Source organism: Vigna unguiculata, chromosome 4 (genome assembly GCF_037176805.1).
Source record: "Vigna unguiculata cultivar grain cowpea cultivar isolate G323 ecotype 2 chromosome 4, ASM3717680v1, whole genome shotgun sequence".
In the NCBI taxonomy this organism is placed as follows: Eukaryota; Viridiplantae; Streptophyta; class Magnoliopsida; order Fabales; family Fabaceae; genus Vigna; species Vigna unguiculata.
The window spans coordinates 44626499-44649432 of NC_140795.1; the positions used below are offsets into that span (position 1 = coordinate 44626499).

General features: G+C 28.8%; 3 protein-coding genes across 3 annotated transcripts; 2 read left to right on the plus strand and 1 right to left on the minus strand.

Annotated features, from left to right (window-relative positions):
* The first annotated feature begins 2207 nt into the window (after window positions 1–2207).
* Window positions 2208–5727, plus strand: LOC114182728 (receptor-like protein EIX2). Its single transcript, XM_028069662.2, has one exon. It carries the CDS (start codon window positions 2245–2247, stop codon window positions 5620–5622), a length of 3378 nt encoding a protein of 1125 aa, XP_027925463.1. The 5' UTR covers window positions 2208–2244; the 3' UTR covers window positions 5623–5727.
* Window positions 5728–7785: 2058 nt separating this feature from the next.
* Window positions 7786–10193, minus strand: LOC114182314 (remorin). Its single transcript, XM_028069164.2, has 5 exons — window positions 9815–10193; window positions 8879–8929; window positions 8696–8783; window positions 8367–8448; window positions 7786–8217 (listed from the first exon to the last, which is right to left on the minus strand). Exons 1-5 carry the CDS (start codon window positions 9987–9989, stop codon window positions 8023–8025), a joined length of 591 nt encoding a protein of 196 aa, XP_027924965.1. The 5' UTR covers window positions 9990–10193; the 3' UTR covers window positions 7786–8022.
* A 6626-nt stretch (window positions 10194–16819) lies between these two features.
* LOC114181641 (putative ascorbate-specific transmembrane electron transporter 1) lies at window positions 16820–22410 on the plus strand. Its single transcript, XM_028068149.2, has 4 exons — window positions 16820–17181; window positions 21301–21349; window positions 21578–21777; window positions 21976–22410. Exons 1-4 carry the CDS (start codon window positions 16993–16995, stop codon window positions 22261–22263), a joined length of 726 nt encoding a protein of 241 aa, XP_027923950.1. The 5' UTR covers window positions 16820–16992; the 3' UTR covers window positions 22264–22410.
* The last annotated feature ends 524 nt before the right edge of the window (window positions 22411–22934 follow it).

The window sequence follows — 22934 nt, forward strand, 5'->3', positions numbered from 1 at the left end:
TTAATTTAGTCCAATTTTTTAAAAAGGTTGAATTTAGTCTCCTTAATATTTTTTATTTAATTTAGTCTTTTTTTTTTTAATAATTCAATTTTTTTGTTTCCTATTTGAGATTAAATTAGTAATTAAAATTAATTATAACTTATATGTACATGTTGAAATAAATTTTTAGAACTTATACATCAAATCATTTCACCTAAATGTAAAATATTTAAATTTTAGTATTTATGTTGGGTGTAAATAATTTGAGTGTTTAGATGAAGTGATTTGATGTATAAATTATAAAAAATTATTTTAACATGTATATATAAGTTGTAGTTAAGCATAATTATTAATTTGTTCTCAAATTGAATCGTTTAGAAAAAAAAAAAGAGGACTAAATTGAATAAAAATAATAAGAGGACCAAATTAAATATTTTTGAAAAATTGGAGGACTAAATTTAATTGAAAAATAATAATAAGAGGACTACAATTAACCAAAATAACAAATTAAACTACTAAATCACTAATTAAGCCTTATATTTTTTATTATATTGGTAAATCTTTATTATTAAAAAAAGTTTACCAATAAAAATTATGACATCAAATAATTTTTTTCGACTTCAAGTCTCAAGACAATGTATATTTAAATCTTGATTCACGTACATTTTGTTATAGTTTGAGATAATACATTAACGAGAAGTTGACTATTTGAAAGAGAATGTTAAAATGGATTTCTATATTAATTTGTGAGGTTTGTTTTCGTTAGAGGAAATAAAGTAAAAAAATCATAGAAAATTAATAAAAGAGTTAGTTAATTGTAAACAAATTGGTTAAGATTTTTAACTATTTATTTAAATATATTATCCTTATTTATTTGTCTCAAACATTTATTATTTCGAACAATGGATTACATTAGGCATGTGAATATCTCAATCTTGAAATAGATTTGTTTTCATTATTTTTGTGTCATGTAGTTTTCTAACCCATATAATGGGTTGAAAGATCCATTATAAAAAGTCTTTTGATTTATTTATTATTCATCTATAAATATTTTCTAACCCATAAAATGGGCATGACTTAGAAAGATAAGCAATATAAAGTGTTTGGACTAGTTTCATTTTTCTAACCCATAAAATGGATTAGATGATAGAAGTCCATGTAAATTAATTCACTCATCTTATTATTTAAAAAAGACAAAACATATATGATGCTTTACAACTACTTTACAGTTTTTTCTCTGAAGAAAACGTGGGTGACCATGTTGTTAGATTTTATTGTCAATAAAAAGTTGTTCATACTTTAACTATATTTATCAAATACAAATAATCTAATTAGTTATAGATAAAATAAATTTTAATTATTGAAATAAAAAATATTATAATCAATATTAGGAAAATAGTCTTTTTATTATTAGTAATTATTTAAATTTTAAAAATTAGTTATTAAAATAATATTAAAATAATTCTTTTATAATGATTAATTATTTGAATTCAAAAAATACTACTAAAATTAAAAGCTGAAAAATAATATTTTCATTATAAATAATTATTTAAATTTAAAAATTAGTAATTAAGAAAATAAAATTAAAAAAAATAAACTATCAAATTTCAGATATAAGTTAGGTCTTTTATGTTTTTATTGGTAATAATTAATTTTTCAAATTCAAATATAAAGTAACACTGAACTGAATCCAACCACCATCTTGAGTAATCGATGAAGAGGGGAAACGTAGTGTTGAACATGTTGAGCAATTGATATTATTGTTTTGTTTAAAAAATCGTAAATTTTGACTTCACAGTGGATTAAAAGTAGATAATGAAGGAAATTATCTGAGTCAATTGAAGCATATTTGAAAAATAAAGAAAGGTGGAAGAAGAATGTTAATCTGTGTATGCTGTTATTATTGTCTCCTGTAGGTATTATTAGAATATTTCACTGCAGGTAAACCAAATGCAGAAAAAAAAAGGACAGACTTTTGAACTGAACTCTTTCTGTGGACGTAGAATTTAAATAAAGTTTTTTTTGGGTCCCTCTCAAATTAAGTTTTAGCACCTAAAATCATGTTGCTCCTAGTCAATTAAGTTTTAAATTAAAAAAAAAAAAATGATAGTGACTTTGATTTTATAAATTTAGTGTAGAAAATTAAAATTGTTAGATAGACAACGTAAACATAAAAAGGCATTGCACCACTATAAAAAGCCATAACCACTTCTTTCTAGTGAAAAAAGAAAACACTTGTGCATCCTACACATAGCTTCTCTTAAAATGAATTCCTCCATTTTGATTATGGTGTTTCTTCATCTTTGTTGGATTTCCCTTAGTATTAGCAGAGAGACAGTGTGCATTGAAAGTGAGAGAGAGACACTGTTGAAGTTGAAGCATAATCTCACAGATCCTTCAAATAGGCTTTCTTCTTGGAATACCTCTGTGAATCCCAATTGCTGCGAGTGGGATGGAGTTGTGTGCAACAACTTTACATCTCATGTTGCAGAGCTTCACCTTACCACTTCATTTCCTGATTTCAATTACAGCCTTTTTGATCCATTATATGAAGCAGATTACGAAGAAGCATGGGAAGAGTATAATAGAGTGGCATTGGGTGGGGAGATAAATCCTTGTTTGGTTGATTTGAAGCATTTGAATTACTTGGATCTTAGCGGCAATCATTTTCCAACTACTCCAATTCCTTCCTTCATTGCAACAATGACTTCTTTAACTCACCTCAATCTTTCTGATGCTGGATTCATGGGGAATATTCCTTCTCAGATTGGAAATCTCTCCAATTTGCTCTATCTTGACCTCTCTTATGTTGCCAACGGAACAATTCCTCCCCAGATAGGGAATCTCTCCAATTTGCTCCACCTTGACCTCAAAGACGGATATCATCCACAATCTCTGTTTCTTGAAAATATTAATTGGCTATCAAGTCTTTCCAAAATTCGTTATCTTACATTCAGCAACATTTGGTCACTTAAAGCAAGTATGCCAATTCCTTCTTTTATTGGCTCAATGACCACCTTAATTCACTTGGACCTCTCTTTTTCTGGATTCATCGGCAACATTCCTCCTCAGATTGGAAATCTTTCCAATTTGGCGTATCTAGACCTAAGTTGTGCTATCACTGGAACACTTCCCTCTCAAATTGGAAATCTCTCTAATTTGTTGTATCTTGACCTTGGAAGTGATCTAACTTCGATTCCTAAAAATGTTGACTGCTTGTCAAGGCTTACAAAGCTTGAATATCTTGATTTAGGAGGTGCAAACCTATCCCAATCATTTCACTTGCTTCACACCCTCCAAGCTCTTTCTTCTTTGCTGCACCTACATTTGTCAGGATGTACACTTCCTCACTACAATCAACCATCATTTCTTAACTCTTCATCTCTCCTTACTCTTGATCTTTTTGACATTTCTTATCATTCTAAAATTTCATTTGTTCCAAAGTGGGTGTTTGGACTGAAGAAACTTGTTTCTCTTTTTTCATCTTTTAACTACTTTGAAGGTCAAATTCCTGATGGTCTTCAAAACCTCACACTTCTTGAAAATCTTGATTTGAAGGAAAATTCATTTTCATCTTCTATACCTCATTGGTTTTATAGTAGTTTTCCTCATCTCAAGTTATTGGACATATCAAACAACAACTTACAAGGAAATATTTATGATGCCTTAGGAAATGTGACTTTTCTAGTTACACTTGATCTGTCATACAATCAACTTGAAGGTCCAATTCCAACTTCTTTAGGAAAGGTGACTTCTCTAATCGAACTTGATCTATCACAAAATAAACTTAAAGGTTCAATTCCAACTTCTTTAGGAAAGTTGAATTCTCTAGTTCGACTTGATTTATCATACAATATCCTTTCAAGCAATCTAACACTAGATTATTGTGGCAACAAAGGTGATGGAGAACATCTAAAATCACTTGGAGAATTTTCATCATTGAGAGCTCTTATTTTGTCATCAAATCAACTCAGTGGAAATCCATTCGAAAGTCTTAAATCACTCTCTAAATTGTCATACCTTGATATTGGTGATAATCATTTTGAAGGAGTTGTAATGGAAGATCATCTTTCAAATCTTACGAGCTTGGATGAGTTTTATGCATCAGGAAATAACTTGACTTTAAAAGTAGGTCCCAATTGGCATCCTACTTTTCAACTTACCTATTTGGATATGAGCTCTTGGCAATTAGGCCCTAACTTTCCATCATGGACTCACTTACAAAACAAACTTCAATATTTAGCGATGTCTAATACAGAGATTCTGGATTATATTCCCCCTTACTTTTGGGAGGCTTTATATTCTCTTGAATATTTAAACCTATCCAACAATCATATTCAAGGTGAGATTGAAAATTCTCCGACAAAACCATTATCTTTCTTGACCCTTGATCTAAGCTCTAATCACTTGCACGGAAAATTACCTTATATTTCTAATCAAGTTCAATGGTTAGATCTTTCGGGTAATTCATTCTCTTCCATGAATGATTTCTTATGTTGTAAGCAATTCAAGAAATTTAACTTGCATCTTCTCAATCTTGCGTCCAATAACCTATCAGGAAAAATACCTAATTGTTGGATACAATGGCCAGAATTGATGGATGTGAATTTACAAAGCAACCATTTTGTTGGGAATATGCCCTCATCCATGGGCTCTTTAGCTTCGTTAGAGTCATTGAACATTCGTAACAACTCGTTATCAGGAATATTGCCTATAACTTTGAAGAAGAATACTCAATTGATATCTGTGGACCTTGGGGAAAATAATCTTTCTGGAACTATTCCGACATGGATTGGAGAAAGGTTGTTAGGATTAAAAATTCTTCGCCTTCGATCAAATAATTTTTCTGGTCACATTCCTAATGAAATATGTAATAAGACATTTCTTCAAGATTTGGACCTTGCACAAAATAGTTTGTCCGGAAATATTCCAAATTGTTTCAACCACTTGAAATCCATGTTGCAAAAGTACAAAAGTTCAAATTTGATCATAAAGAACGGTGTATATGTGCCAAATGAGAGGGATGATGCAATCAGTATTATCCTATGGATAAAAGGAAGAGCTTTAGAGTATAGCAAGATTCTTGGCTTGGTAACAAATGTTGATTTGTCTGATAATAATTTATCAGGAGGGATACCTAGAGAAATCACATATCTAGATGGTTTGATATATTTGAATTTATCCAAGAATCAATTGTCCGGCCAAATTCCACCGAGTATTGGTAATATGAGATTATTAGAATCCATTGATCTCTCAAGGAATCAATTATCAGGAGAAATCCCTCCAACCATATCAAACTTGAGCTTTCTCAACAACCTAGATTTATCTCATAATCATTTAAAGGGAGAAATTCCAATAGGCACTCAAATTCAAAGCTTTGAAGCATCCGACTTTATTGGAAATAATTTGTGTGGTCCACCACTACCGATTAATTGCAGTTCCATCCAGCAAATTCCATTTATTGATCGCTCGAAAACAAAGAATGATTGGCATGGAGTGAATTGGTTCTTTGTGAGCATGACATTTGGGTTTGTTTTTGGATTTTGGGTAGTTGTTACTCCTTTGTTCATTTATAAATCATGGAGATATGCATACTTTTGTTTCCTTGATGACATGTGGTATAAACTGCAATCATGTTGGTGATCGTTGATTTGTAATATGGTGTTGTTGTTTTACTTCACATTCATCTCTTTTGATATCACTTTGTCAACACATTCATGTTTGTATAACATGTGTTTTATGTTTTCTTCATCTTATAATGCCAATAAAAATTTACATTTTGTATGTTGCTTACTTGTACTAGTTTGTTGTCTTTCAAAATTGTTTTGATACTCTAATAATAATAAATGACTTATTAGATCTCACTCTTTTTTTTCAATTTCCGTTTTTTTTTCTTTAAAATATTAAAGAATTTGAAAGAATAATTTTATTAATAAATGGATTAATATATTTTCTCCTAACACTTATACTAGAATAAAGTGAATATGTATCTCTTACCTTAATTAGTATTTTTGGTGATGCAAATATCGTTAACATTTTTGTGAGAATTTTATTAAACTAACTATAGAAATTGTAGCAAAAACTCATGGTAGTCACATTTCTTATTTGAAAAAAAATTAGAAAAACTTGCTTATCTTTTATAAAATTCTTAAAAAAAGAGAGAATATTATATTTTATAAAAAAAATGACATAAATTAGTTTACAGTATTTGTAATATACATGTAATTAAACCAATTCTTTGGAAGTGATAACTCTTGTACATTTTGTGATGTTGGTCAAGATTGCTGTTACTTGTGTGGGCCTCAACTTGCTCATGCAGGGCGTATCAATCTCGAACTATAGAACTATAAACATCACAAAGCAAAATTTAATTAAATTTCTCCTGGAATTTAAAATTTCAATTTTAAGTTGAAAGTTAATATATTTCAAATTCTTTGAACTTAACACTAAAGGTGTTGCCTCTTCCACGTTAATACTTCCGAAATATCTATACACATGTGCATTGAAAAAGTCTGCATATCTAATTTCACCCTCTCAAGACTGACAATATTTTATTTAAGAGCATATAAAATTCTGATTTCCACTTAAAAAATCATGCATTCATTTTTGGTTCGGTTTGGTGATTTAAAATAGTTTGATTTCGTTTTCAACGCCCTATTTACTCCAAACTACTTAATTAATTGTATGGAAAATTTATGTTTCAAAAATTTAAAATGATTTACTTATATTAAAACATTTTTTTTTTAATTTTCTACTAATTAAGTTATGCTAAAATTAAAGTGTCAATGAAAGTGTTGGGAATAAAAGTGTTAGTGAAAGATTCACATTGTCTTAAAAATATAAAGTTAACCCATTATCTTAAGATTTTAGGTTAAAAATGATGTTAAATATTTTATATGTGTAAGACCAATGTTATATGTATAAAACCACAATCTATCGGTAACTATAACCCACGTATGAAAATACATATAAACCCAATAGAAAGCTATCTGATTTTAAAATATTTATTTTTTATAAATATTTTTAATACTTTAAAATAAGTAACTAAATTATACGCAAACTATTGAAATTAAATGTTACTCAAAATAAAGTATTATTCTAATTATAATTTAAATTTTATTAGAAAGATAGATGAGAAAAATAAACACAAATAATTGTGCAAGGTTAGATAAGATATTTATTTAGGGAAAACTTGTTATTCTTGGTTCCTAGATTATTTGAGTAAAACATGATTTTACATTATGCAGATATTATTGGTTCCATAGACTCAAACTCTCACGTTGAAATCAAAAGAGTCACATGTAAGCATGTATTCTCTCTCGTGCAAGCAAATTTCTAATAAAATACTCAAGACAAAAAATAAAATTTCTTTGATTAAAACTTTGATTAGGTATAATTGTTGTCCTCTGTTCTAGAACTCCTATAGTGTTGTCTGAAATCGAAACACATAGATCAAAGGAAGAGAAATAATATATTCTAAAAGAATGATAAAATAATCTTGATTAACTAATTTTCTATTTATAACTCAAACTTTTAATAATTTTAATAATAAAATAATAAAATTCCATTTTTAAATTTTATTTGTCCTCCTAGATATTTTCTAAATCCTTACATTCTAATTCTCCAATTTTTTTAATACAATAATACATGCTCGTGTAGTGAAGAAAAACATTTTTTTTTTCATTTTAAAAAAATAAAAATAACAAAATTTATTGATATCATATGGTATAAATTATACTTACCAGATGGTTTCATCTTTTAAGCATATATTGAAATAGTTGAGAGATGGTGAAGTAGGTGAATGAATTGATGGCAGAAGCAACTAATGCAGAGATTGAATCATTAAATGTGTTTATCCACAAAGTAGTTGATATATACAGGCCAATGTGTCGGTTTCCACACATAATAAATGAACATCACTAAATCAACATCATATATACTAAAGAAACTCACACTTTCATGCATGATACTTTAATGGTCAAAGATACACAATAATAATAATCAACATTTTTTTGTTTTCGACAGTGTTTTATGTTTGAAGCTTTAGAAACATCCTAGGAGTTTCTTTGGAGCTGTTCCAGTTGCTCTATACTTTGCAGCTGTCTCCTCTGCCTTCAAAACATCTTCTCCTTTCTTCGCCTCAATTATTGCTCTTTTCTCTTCAGCTTCCTTGTGAATTGTAGCTATTTTGTTCTTTATCTTTTCTGCATATTCTGCTTTTTTCTTCTCCAATTGTTCCTACTCATGCAGAAGTCAAAAATTAACTTTAGTTTGTTCCTCTCTTTGACCACATGCATTGCAGAAAGCATCTCAAGAAACCAAGATTTGAAAATGTGAAATAGAAGAAAATAGAACATGTTAGAATTGGCAATGAAATCAGTTCTTACTTCAATCTTTTTTAGTTCTGCCTCCACTGAAGCTTTCTTGCTGTTTTCCCATGCTGAAATTGCTGAAAGCTTTTTATGTGCCCTGCTCAATAATTTCACTTAAATTAGTATCTTAGGTTAAATGTAAATATCTGTCATTTATTTTCTAAATGATTAATTATGTTCGGATACGATCCAAATTTGTCCGATAGCATCGTCAGGAACAATGAACAATGATCATTGCACGTTTTCGAAATATTGTGTGGAACTTATTGAATGTACCGGAACAAATCTTTAGTTAAATCTAAACACATCATTAAATATGAACCAAAAGGGATGCAGATTCATACTTGTTCTCAGCTTTTGATTTTTCACTTTCTTCCCATGCCTTGATCAGTGATAACCTCTTCTCAGTTGCAACTCTTGCAAGCACAGCATCTGAAGAGAAATGAGGATGATGACATAATAAGTAATTTCAGAATACAAAAGGGTACATAAAGGGGAATTAAATGTCATAATGTCACAAGACAAACCTCTGTTTATAGAACCCTCACTTGGTTTCTCTTCAGCAACTTCTTGAGTCTCTGCCAATTTAACCAAATTAACAATAATAAACATAACAACAACAAAAATTATGACAAGAAAACTATTGTGGTGGTGTTTTCTCTTTTGCCTAAAAGATTAAAGGTTGGATTTCTGAGCGAAGCCTTTAAAATGGTTGTAAATGAGTGATAATGGTTTGAGAAATTTATGCCAAAATAAGATGTACAAGACTTGGATTTAAAGAAGGACCACTCTGTCACTTGCTAATAGAAATGGAAAAGATGCAGAACAATATGAGAACGTTGTTTTGAATAAAACTACAACAACAAAAAGTTTCAGCAAAAGGGAATATGATAAAATACCAGAAAACGGCAACAAGTACAACCAACAACAAACGACCAAACAATCCAATATCAGAATTTTTTTTCTCCAAAAGGGGGTTAGGAATATTATTATAAAAACATGTTCAGATATAATATCCATTTCTCACTGATTTCTATAACTATTTAAGAGAATCATAACAAAAACATGTATATTCAATCAAGTACAAAAACAGTGAACAACCATGTAATTTAAAAATAAATTCAGAAGAAGCAATTACGAAAAAGAATCATTTTTCTCTCTCAAGATAATACAGTAAAGCACCCTTTGGAATAAACAAAACACAGCTCCTCAAAGAATTGGTTAACCTAATGGATTAAACCAAAACAAGAAGATAAACAAAGCATAACAAAAATATGCAGAGAGATTCCACAAACACAGATTTCAATTTCTTTTTTCTGCAATCGGTCTTTTTACCAACCAAATACAACTAACCCCAACTTCCAGAACATGAGAACATAACAAGAATCAACATAACACTATATTAGTCTGAACCAAACCAAAACATGACAACATAAGAAGAATCAAACATAAGAAAATCTTACTCTCAACCAAGACAAGAGCCTTGGACTCATCAGGCTTGTCATCAGAAGAGGGCACTGGAATCACAGATTTCTCCTCAGCCACATCCTTTGGAGCCTCTGGAACAGGAACAGGAACAGGTTCAGCAGCAGGTGGTGCTGTCTCTGACTCTACTGTTTTAGGTTGCTCTTCTGTCATTTTTCTCCTCAGAAACTCAAAATTCTGTGAACACAGAAGTGGTAAACAGAAACAGGTGCAACTACACTTTCCCTTATTTAGGAAAAATCAACACTTATTGGAGAGAGAGAGAAAATTGAGAAGGGTGTTGATTGGTTGAGATATTATAGTTGGAGGAAGGTAACTGCTTAACTCTAAGTTCCAAAAGCTTAGCTGGGAGTTAGGTACTTGTGGCCTCACTATGCGTTGGCACAGTAACAGATATTAGAGACCATTGTGGACGATGAAAGCAACGTATGCTAACAATTATACACAACCAAAGTAAAAATTAGGATAAACCAAACAAAATCTTCAATAACCATTCTCCACCTGTTCTTCGTGGGTCCCTTCATCAATTCTCTCTTCTTCATTCCATTAATGAATACCAAGATTTTTTTTCCGAACACTTTCCCTAGATAAAGTTAGGGAGAGAGAATTTTCATGGTGTGATATTTGAGTTTTACTTCTTAGTTCTTGGTAAAGCTTTTCTTTTTATGTTGGTTTCTTTTCGATGTTTTCACCTCACAATACTAGTATTGTTTGATGTATTTATTTAATTGATCGATGAATTATTTTTTGATTTCCTCTTATTAGGGTATTTGATATCTAAATATTTGATAATCATTTTTTTTTGTGTGTTAGGAAAAGTGATGTTTAATTAAATAGCCATGAATTGTGGTTACTCTTTTGAATGGTCGATAGTTCACGCCACAATTGACAAAGAAATTTGTGATAAATTCAATAAAGCAAACCAACATTATTAGGTCATCACTCCTAATTAATCCATTGATTGATGATAACAATTGAATATTTAACTAGTGTTATCTTATTGATCAAGGTTACCCCACATTTAAACACATAACGTGCTCTAGCATCCATAAACGTCGCCGTTTTTTATTACCTTGCTAAAAGGGAAAATTTCATCTCAAAAATTGAAGTTTTTCAAGATTCTTTTTCATATCGTGCACATAAGGGAATATTTTGTGTGTGCCCACCTTGTAAAAACCAGAAGGGAAATTGATGATGGGTTCCCAAAAAACAATGCCATTAATCATGTATCACGATCAATCTCAATCAACTAAGTTGGTTTCTTGCACAACTTGTGCAAATAGTATCATCAAAGCTTTTAACATTTTAGATTTCAATGTTGCTATGATTTGGAGTCCAAATCTCACCTAGATATGGTAGGTTTTAAGGATGAGCTTCCTTTTGATTCATTGCAATAAAGTTCATGGTGTTTGATTCAATTCAATATATTATTTTCAGCAATCCTTTTATTTTACTTATTTCAAGGATAAATAAGTTTTCATTAATTGAGAATTATAATACTTTTTATTTTGATATCTACTTTTTTTAGATGTTGATATTTATATTTGTTTCGACCTTCAATTTATTGAAATCGTTAGAATTAATAACTATATTTTAGATATTATCTATCAGAATTTTTTTTTAAAGACGTTATATTTAAATTATTCTTAACTTTATCGCTTAAATGTGATTATCCGAATGAACTAATGTTTTTTTTTTTTGACAAAAGTAGTTAGTTTTAAAAAAAATGTATTACTATTTTTGATAATTTAAAGTATATTAAACTTGTTATAATAATGATTAAATAAATGAATTGGTTGAATCTTTTCCATAAATGTAGCCTCTTTAAAAGAATAATCTAGATATTCTACGGTATTGCACACGCTAACTAAAAAAAACTAAGATGTGACTATTAGAAATTAATTCTATCTCATCAACCAATTTTATTGCCTAAATTTGATGTAAAATGAATGAATTGTTACGTGGGAGTAACTATACAAATTAATGACGTTATTACTTCATGTAATGAATACGAAGACGATAAAAACACTTTTTTTTCTCTAAAGATACATGGACGGTTGGAAAAGGAACACACCAACCACTACCTGCCATAGGCACACAGAAATATAATTCTTCTACGGAAAAAATTATCATAATTCTTTTTTATGATAAATATATTTTTATTCTTTAAATTTTTAGTAAAAATCAAAATTAATCTATTTTTAAAATATTTGTCTAATTCCGTTTTCCAACTTGTGAATAACTTATATTTAGTTTTTTTAATTAAATTTTATTAAGTTTATTTGACATTTTAAATATATTTTATGATAATTTCTTTGTTAATATTGAAGAAAAAAAATATGTCAAACGAGGTAAATAATTTAAATATTATCATGAAATACATTTGAAACATTAAATAAACTTTACAAAACTGAATCAAAAGATAAACTAATTCCAATTTTCATTTAAAATTAAGAGACAAAAACATATTTAAATTTTATTTTTTTACTTATCCGTGTATAAACCATCACTTATTATTCTTGTTATAAAATCTTTTCCTCATGTCCGTTATTATCATTATTCAAAACAAATGTTATAATGTTGTCTGAAATTAATAATTAAATATTAGAACAAATAAAAATATTTTTTATATAATTTGTAGCAAAAACTTTCTTTGATTTTTTAACAAACACTTGTAAGCAATACTTTTAATTAAATGAATCAAGTAAAGTTATTTATGTGCTTAAAAAAGAAGAAGTAAAGTTGTCTTTTCATTAGTCTCCTCTCAAATTAGCACATCATCCCACACTGAAGGTGTGTGTATTTATATGTGGAAATAAGTTGGTATGGTTTTAATTTTACACACATTGTTTTTATCAGAATTTGACATAATGTAGACGATTTTTTTATAATTCAACCGGGTTAAGATTTGAAGGATAAAATTGTGTCTGACATTAAATAGAAATAAATAATTTAAACAATATAACAAAAAAAATCACAAATTTACTTAAATTTTTTAAGAGATTTTTGTATAATTTTTTCGCCAACTTGCTTCAGCTTTTAATCCATTTCTTTTTTATGAGATTATTTTCTTATTGGGGTATCATTTTCAAATTGGAGTAGAAATTAAAAGTAGTTTTCTTCTTGTTACAATCTCTTGTAAAATCATGAAAACAAAGTTTATTGTGGACACAACGTGTGCTCCTAAGCCACAAAAACAAAAGGAAAGTGATAAGTTTACAGAAGAAAGAAAAAAAAAAATGAGAAGAAAAGGAAGAAAGTGAACAAGGTGGATGGAGCAAACAAGAACAAAATGTAAAATTGACCACGAGATTTGTCACTATGTAACCCTCTTGCCTCTTTCACACTGCTAAGACAAAAAATTAACGTTTGCTTATTCTATGATTCCAACCCTTTGTTGGTATTATGAATTGCACATGTCATGCTTCATGAGAATCTTGTTTGGACTAGAATTTTTGGAGATGGTAAGATTCATTTTGGGCCATTCACAATGGGAAGATGAGATAAGTACCATTTGAAGTGAAACTTTTAAGCCACCAAAATAATAACATATCATGAATTGGAAAAAGAAAAAAAAAAAGGACATGATGAGATATTTTGTATTTTGGGAGTTTGGTTATTTGTGATTATTTGTGATTAAGAAAATGAAACATGAAGAATGAATGTTGCTTCAACTTGTGACTTGATATCCTTCAAAGCAAAACTACTCTTCAAAGGAAGTTACAAGAGCAAGCTTAATAGCTTATGAATAAATATAAAAATATAAGCAATGATATATATGTAACAAGATGTTCAGTGCAAGCACAGCCCAAGTAACAAAATTAAATTGAAGGAACACACATGGCAAGAATACTTGAAGTTTGAACTTTTAAGACACTCTTTTTAAGACACTACTATATAAAGCAAACCTTAATTGGTGTTTTGTTCCTAATGATTAGATTAGATAAAAAAAATGGATAAAAGTGGGAAAGAATACTGCTAAAATGGTTGAAAAACATCAATTTCTTCTCCCATTACACTAAAAACTTTCCGGAAAATGTTTTTCATAAAAGGGAAGGATATCTGCTTTTCGGAAGAAAAAAAATCAGAATTGTTTATTGTGTTCTAGATAAAAAAATTCCGAAATTGATGGATGCAGGAAGAACATGATGGGGGTGTAAGAAGTCATTGCCTTATGGTGATTGCATAGGCCCAATCTTCAAATAAACAAATGGCCCAAAGACATTACACCCAACATCTCAGTCACTTGCTTTCACTAAGATAGATTCGTCTATGGAATTAGTTAAGACAATATGTCACCGCGTTAATTATTTGAAAAATAAAACTTTAGTTTTATTTAGACTCCAAAAATTATAAACGTCACTTATGAAATACAAAAATACAACCAATATTGATGATATGTTGGGTTTCGAAAATATAAAAAATACTTTATATGGAAGGATATTTGATTTTATTTTGTTTATATACTCTATGTCTAGAATAAAATATGATAAAAAATCAGATATTTATAATATTTCAATTATAAAATTTTGAATATAAATAATAAATAAATATCTTTTTATCTTTATGCAAAAGATATTTCTAAACGTCGGAAATTTTCTAAATACTAATTTAAATTAAAAGATATTAATCAAAACATTTTCCTTTATCTAAATCTATTTATTTGAATTTCAAATTTCAAATTATCATTCTTTTAATGCTTGTTTTCTCTTTCTTCTCTTAATTGCTTGTAATATTTTATATATTTTATTGTATTTTTTCTTATATTAATCTCATTTTCTTTTTCTATTGTAGATCCCACATTAGTGACTCACTTATGTAAGTTCATCTTACAATTTTAATGAGAGCAATGTTTTTGTGATAATGTTTTTAAAGAAAGTTTCAAGAAAATTTTCACTAGACGTTGAAATACCTAAAATGTTATTTAGATGTGAATGTACACTTCAAAGAAACTTAAATGAGAGAAGAGAATGTTCAATTGAAACAAGGAAACAAAACAACACAAATTAACATAAGAGGTGTGAAAGCATAAAGGACAAAGAAAAAAGAACTTGATTGAAATAAGGAAAATATGGAAATAATAGAAAAGAGATAAAGGATGAAATAAGGCATGCCACTTGGCATACTAAACTACCTAAGATAAGTGGTAGTTGCTGCAACTTAAACCAAGGTTCAAGATAAGACTAAGAATAGAACATTTTCACAAAAGAAAAACTCATAAATTTGCCTCTCAAACTCAATATTAATCAACCCTTTACAAGTGGTAGGATGGTAAATGGAAAGAGCCTCCTAGCAAAACTACGAAGATGGGAAAGACTACCTAACAAAATGTGAGGGGTTTATCTACCAAATGCAAAATGTATCTTCTAGAAAACTCTAATGATGATGTAAAGGAAGAATATTCCCCATTCATTACAAAATCATTATAGAGGTAGTCTCTCTCCTCCAAACGTGAATATAGTTCCCTCCCACTAGATACTTTCCTTTCCATTTCTAAGGGAGTCTTCTTAGCAAAAGAGGGGTGTGGTAAGAAACACACCCTTGAACTAGGCTCCTCCTTAACCATTCCTTCCATGTGACAACCTAAAAAGGGGAAGGCGCAACTAACAACCCTATAAAACACAACACAAGCATGATTTTTATTTTAAAATGTGTTTATTCTCCTTAGAACTCCCTCCTCCATCTATCTTTGATAGGAGTTAGGAGTTTATCATCCTTTTGCTTTAAAGATAATTTGATCACAAATTCTTATAACTCTTTTTGATTGATTCTAATTTCATATGAAATAATTTTTCCTTCTCCCTATACATCTCACATGGAGAAGATATTTTGCTCTAATGTTTTATCAAATTATAACCACATTTACATTATTTGAAATTCTAATTTGTCTAAATAAAAATACCAAGTTCTTAAATAGAAAAATCAAACATGCTAAAAAAAAACTAATCATCGTATAAAAAGAGTATCACTATGACTATTATTAGCATACCTTTACTTTTGTTTATCAAACCGTACATGCAAATATAGATTCTTAGCCATACAAACATGCAATAAATTAAAAATAAAAAGGGATTAAAGAAAAATGTATTTCAAACAAAATTTTGATGGATAAATTATTACTTTTATCCTTACCGGCATCAGTGGGAAAAACTTAAATCATAAAAAAAATGATAAATTACTTACAAAACTAAGGTGTAGAAAATATTTCAGAGATGATAATAATTTTTATAAAATAAAATTTGAATGATTAATTTTTTTTTATCTATAAACTTTTAACTTAACGAATAAAATATTAATATTCTTTTATTTATAAGTTTTTTTAACTCATTTTTTACATATACAATATATAATTAGATAAACAAAATTATGCAGGATAAATTTTGAAATTGTGATAAATATTAAAAATATAAACATACGTGTTTTTTTTTGAGTTGTATATGATAATTGTACGTGGAGTGAAGACCGGAAATGTTAGAATTAATAACGTAAGGGGTGTTTGTTTCACGAATTAATAATTAACGAAGGAAAATTTTTGAATTAAAAAGTCCAGCAAATAACTAATATAAATAAAAGGTGTATCGAAATATTATTATTCTTTATAGGATTAAATATATTTTTTTTTGGAGAGCGAATTTTAAAATTAGTTTTTTTTTTAAATTTTATACTAATGTAGTATTTTATTTTTAAAAATACATAAATTAGTCATTTTAACCAAATTTTGTTAAATTTATTTGACATTTTAAATGCATTTTATGATAATATTTGAGTTAACATTAAAACGAAAATGTGTCAAGTGTAAACAATTCAAATATTATCATAAAATGTACTTGAAACGTTAGATAAATTTAACAAAATTTAGTTAAAATGACTAAATTTACATATTTTAAAAGATAAAAAAATAAATTAATCAAAAAATTAATTTCAAATTTCACTTTTGAACAAAAAACATATTTAATCATTCTTTATAAATATATTCAGAATAACATTTAGTTATTATGATCCTTGTGAAACGAAGACTCTTTCTTTGATGATAAATTAATTGTTGATTGAAATCTGGAAAAGTGTCCCCTGATAGCAAAAGCACTGGGTGAGATACAGCATGCAATAAATAGAGAGAAATATTCAAGTGCTTCCCAGTTAATTTCATACTCCATCTATGATGAGTTCAGAGAAACAGAGAGAGAAAGAGAAAACTATGGTTGTTGCAGAACATGTTGATGTTCTTCCATTAACTTTTGTGGTTCACTTTCTAGCAATTCCTGCTATTGTTCTGGTTCTGGTTTGGAGCATACACTTCAGGGGTGGCTTGTCTTTCAACTCTTCCAACAAATCTCTCCTTTTCAATGTATGTTCTTCTATCTCTCTTCTTTTCATTCACTTTGAAATTGGATTCAGAAATTTGTGGCACTTCATGTTTTTGATTCTGATATTTTCTCTTCTTTGCACAACCCTTGTTGTTTGAACTGTCTCTGTTTTCAACTTTCATCTTACATAGTTACTGTCAATTTTTTTCAGTTTTGTTGCTAAAACAACAACACTCTTTTGATTTAGTTTAAGCTAAATACTATTTTTTGTGACCAATTTTTATTGACAAACATGGAAACTGTTAATTTTATTTATTTTTAACTTCTACAAATATATCTTGCAATTGAACGAGGATTGAAGTGTTGAATTTTTGTTAAATGTATACTTAATAATAAATGAAAATTAAAATGAATAAAAAGTGTTATTTTGAATTTCGAATTCAAATAGAAAAAATTATTGTTTGCAATAATTTTACTTAATTAACTAAAACAAAACTACTAGGCATAGACAAAAAAAAAAAAACGATGCCATTTGAACCGTATAATAACTATGTATGGTTATCTGAAAGTACGGCGTCAACTACTTTTTAAAGTTTTGAAAAGATTGGATGACCTTATCTTTAATACGAGAATTGAGTGAACGAGTTCTCTTTGAAAAATTCAATAATCATTGATGAAATGAAACACTAGTATACTAAACAAATAAGAGTAAATATTTTTATATCAAAATATTATTTAAATATGTTTTAATTATAATGAAATATTTTAATTTTAATTTTCCTTCTTACGAAATTAAACATTTTTTGGTCAATTAAAACTTATTATTATTATTATGTGGTATTTATTTATAACTGATTATTCTAGATAATTTTAGTAAAATTTGTGTTATAATTATACTATTTGATGTCCAAAAAATGTTGAGAGTTCAAAATAAACAGTATTTATTTATTTCACAATAAACTTTAAGGGATAATCTTTTAATTTTGCTAAATATTATGTATCCTTTTGCCAAAAAACTATCCTTATCCCCTTCTAAAGTATTATATAAAAAGTTTCAAAATAACTGGTATTTTCATATTTTAACGAAAATTAATTTTTTTCTTCTTTTTTTAATATATCCTCAAATCAATTATTTATTTAAAATAATGTTTTTCTGAAAAATAAAATAAATATTTTAACATAGTAGTTTAAAGATAAGTACATTTATTATGGTATTAATTATATAATACAGAAACAATTAATAGGATCCAAAATTTCTAACCGCCACATGTAATATTTCAATGCTAGTTTTTATTTCTTCTGGCTGGCGCCAACTCAGGAAGTACACGTGGATAATAATAAATACGATACTATTTATGTACTTCCTAAATGCTATGTATTAGAATCACAGGATAGATCCAACTCTTATGGAAAAAATTAAGGATAACATACTACATTAAGATTTTTTTTTAAATAATTAAAAATATTTTTTATATTATGTAATATATAAAATTACATATTAAATTATATATACCTAATTCGCGTGGTTTAATTAATGAATTATTGGATCAACGATCCACTAACTCAACATGTTAATCGTTCTTATGATTATATAGAAACAAAAAATTGCTTTACATCATAACTTTAAATAACTATCACGATGAGCTTATATTTTAATTGGAATTAGCACGGTTTTTAGGGCACTTTGGTTGAAAAAAAAAATTAATACATTGAAGAAAATAATATAAAAATCGAAGATGTTTAATTAATTTGCTCTCTCTAATTTATACTACTAAATTTACATTACACTACTAATTTTTTTTTATTTCTATTAATTTGCTCTCACTAATTTATACTAATTAAACACGTGTTAAATGTTGGGATTTACATATTTGATTATTTGATTATTATTTTCTTAACTAATTGGTTTAGTTATGTTTTTTTTTATATATTTTAGGTAAATGCTTCGTTAGTCCATCAACTTTAAAAAAATTACTTATAAACATCTATTTACTTTTATTTCATATTATTCTTATTATTTTCTCTCTATTTTTCATTATTGATGACGTCCACCACTTTTATATATTTTTTACATCTAATACTTTTTATCGAAAACTCCACCCAAAATAGGGTCTTTTTTGCTAGTGCTAAAAATAATTAACATGGTTTATTGAATTACACAATTTGGAAATGATATTTTTAATGATAATTAAATGCATCTTTTAAGGATAGTTGTTGTACCGTTATTAATGTAATAGCTTTGGAATATAAAACATTTTTTATTGATGATTGAGAATCATAGTTATATTATATGAGACTTTAAACAATGACTGTATTTACAATGAATGTTAAAAGTATTAACATATAATAACACTTAAAGGATTAATAGTTGTTGTATGTATTATATTCTTTTATATTAGAAGCACACTTTAAACGATTGTTGTATTATTACTCATCATCAGGCGCTATTTGTTTTTTAATATTGGTTCATTTTTATAAACTATTAAGGAAAAAACGCTAGTTAGTGTAAACGTAACAAATGTAAGAAAATCAATTTTAATTACTCAAAAGTATGAGAGATATTTCCTGTGCAACAAGTAAAATTACATAGTTGTTGATGATTGTTTCTTAACAATAATTTTCTTGCAAGTGTATCGATGTGTAATAGTATCAACAAGTATCCGTATTCACAAAAATTTAACAAATATATTGGTAGTTTGATTTTTGGATTTTTTATTTATGATAAAGAGTGCATATAAATATAGATAGTAATAATTAGATTGAGTAGAATAGGAGCTATGAATTGATTTCATTACATTTTCGTCTACTATTCATTACCATCTTGTAAATTTATTATGCAAATAATTCAATGTCTTGGGAGTACTCTTTCTATGTATATTTAGGTTCATACCTGATATACTATAACTTAAGGACTTCAAACCCAATGTGATTCCTCATCTCCTAGTAGAATAAATCTTTGATTTAATGTGCAAGACTCTGTCCTCCAGCATCCCCTCTGGCTACTAAATAAGCATTAGTACATATGATGATTGATTGGACCTTATTTTGATATCAGTCTCAACTCAATCCAAACTAGTGAAATATGATGAGTCGTTAATTCATCCACAAAGTTAAGACCCGTCTTCCAACTCAAATCAAACCCGTGAAATATGAGTGATCAAGTCATCATTAAGCATAAATCAAACCATAAATAACTGAATGAAAGCAAAAATAAATATCTAAGAAGTAGAAGTATATAGAATCATAATTGATTACATCAAACCTGAGCATGAGAGAGATCAAACTTGGGCATAAGAGAGTTCAACTACTCATAGAATATTACAATGCAATTCCAACAACTACTGTTACATTTTTCAGCCTCCACTTAATGTCTATCATGAAGACCCAAGATTCTTATTTATAGAGATTTTTGGGCAGTGGTCAGCCCAACTTTTGGCGCTCAGCCATGCACTACCTTAAGTGCTGAGTACATTCTCTTGTGACTCAGTCATGCACCGCCTTAAGTGCTTAACACATTCTCTCGTGGCTCAACCATGCACCACCTTAAGTGCTGAGCACATTCTCTCGTGGCTCAGTCATGCACCATCTAAAGTGTTGTGCACCATTTTGTTGTGGCTCAGCTCCAAAAGTTATATTTTGGATCCTTCCTTGACCGCCTTACTAGAGCTGAACTGTGAATTTTGGGACTCAGCTGCATCATTTTTAATTCGTCGAAAAATTGATGCAAAATCGTTAAAAATTCATCAATTTCTTATTTTTCTTCATTTTAATACCTCATTATGTAATTATAAGATAAAATGGGTTGTTTATTTACAAAATATGATAAATTAAAGCATGATAAGTGTCAAATTTATATGAAAATTTTACGTATTCTATATACTTATGAGTTGTGTGATCAAAGAAGAAAGCTTAAAAATTGTAGGAATAATAATAAAATTATTTAGTGAACAAATTAATAAACGCAAAGTAGTATGAATAGAATGTTTATATAAAATTTAATTTAATTTAATGTATAAAAATGTTGTTTCAATATTTATAATTTGTATATAAACTCTTCATTCTTGTTTATGTGTATGTGTAGTGTCAATGGTGAAATTGTGATATTGCTATATCACTTAACTGAAGGCCCCTGATCTTGTTTATTTTTTGTTTTGATACAGATTCATCCTGTTCTTATGCTAATTGGAATAATAATTATTGGGGGGGAAGGTAAAGTAAAATTACTTTAACACAATGCTGTTTTATTAATATTGCTTTGCTTATTACTATATATTTCTTGTTTATTTTGTTTTTAAACACTTCCTAAGTAGCTACAATGATATATGAATTTTTTTTATTCTCTAGTTGATAGGAGAAATATTAATAAAACAAAACGTTGAAAAGAAAATTGTGGTAATAATTTGTGTTTGACTCATAGACCTAACTAAATGCTTGCAGCAATTATAAGTTACAAAGCTCTACCTTTCCAGAAGAAAAGCAAGAAATTGATACACCTTGTCCTGCATGCCATGGCACTAATACTTGGAATAATTGGAATTTACGCTGTCTTCAAGTTTCATAATGAAATGGGAATTCTCAATCTCTACAGTTTGCATTCATGGCTCGGAATTGGTGTTATAGTTCTCTACGGAATTCAGGTAAATCATTCTAATCTTCTTTCCAAACCCTAATATCCTCAAAATAGCGTGCTTTTCTAACTCTACTTTTGAGAATATGATTATGTTTTTTGACAGAGACATTACAATAAAATGAGAACAGAATGAATTTTGTTACAGAAATGGTTGATGAAGTTTTTTGCAAAGGTATATCTAACATTATTGATAGTTTGAACACAGTGGATATTTGGGTTTGTGATGTTTATCTACTACCATGGAGTGAATTCATCTCTGAAAAGCACAACACTTCATTGGCATGTGAAAATTGGGCTCTTCGTTTATGTGTTGGCTGTTGCAACTGCTTGTCTAGGGTTTCTGGAGAAGCTTACTTTTATGCAGAGTTCAGGATTGGCAAAACATGGTTCTGAGGCCATTCTTGTGAACTTCACTGCCATTATCACAATCTTCTATGCTGCCTCTGTTGTCTTTTCTGCTGTCTCTCCCTCCTCAACAACGCCACATCACTAAGCACCATCACTTTTTTTTTGTTTTAATAAGTTTTTGTCATGCTTGCCACTGCAAAATAAGTATTGAAATGTGATTACGATGAATAATGTATATTTCCAGTGTTCTCTTTTTATTTGGTTTTATTATCCATAGTAATTGTTTCGGGTATAGGGACCAAGAGCCTACTAAGAACCTCTTCAATTTTATTCTTTTTTTCTCGAAATCTCCTTTCTTCACAACTGCGATAACTTCTTTCCAAGAAATCTATCTCCTCGCTCGATCGGTCGAACAAACGATCGGGGTACCTGTCTAAAAGGCTTCGATGTTTAAGTCAGTTTAGGGGCCGATCGGTGTATAAGTGTAACTGCAGTAATAAAATGCGAGTTGAAGGTGCTTACCAACCTACCTTGGGCTTCTATTTATAGTTTTTGGTTTGGGCCTGTGATTAGGGTTTCTTAATCATGGCCTAATTGCGTTTTAAACCTGATAATTGATCCAAGTTTTGGTGTGGCCGCCCGACCGATGGATCGTGCGTCCTGTCGGTTGTCTTCATAAATGAGGGTCCACCTGACCGATGGTCCTTGGTCCGCCTGACCGATGGTCCAGCGGTAGGCCATACCGTACACAAGCCCCCCAAGCCTTGAGCAATGTTAGAGATGAAGCGAAAAGGGTTTATCAGAAAGCCCGATCGA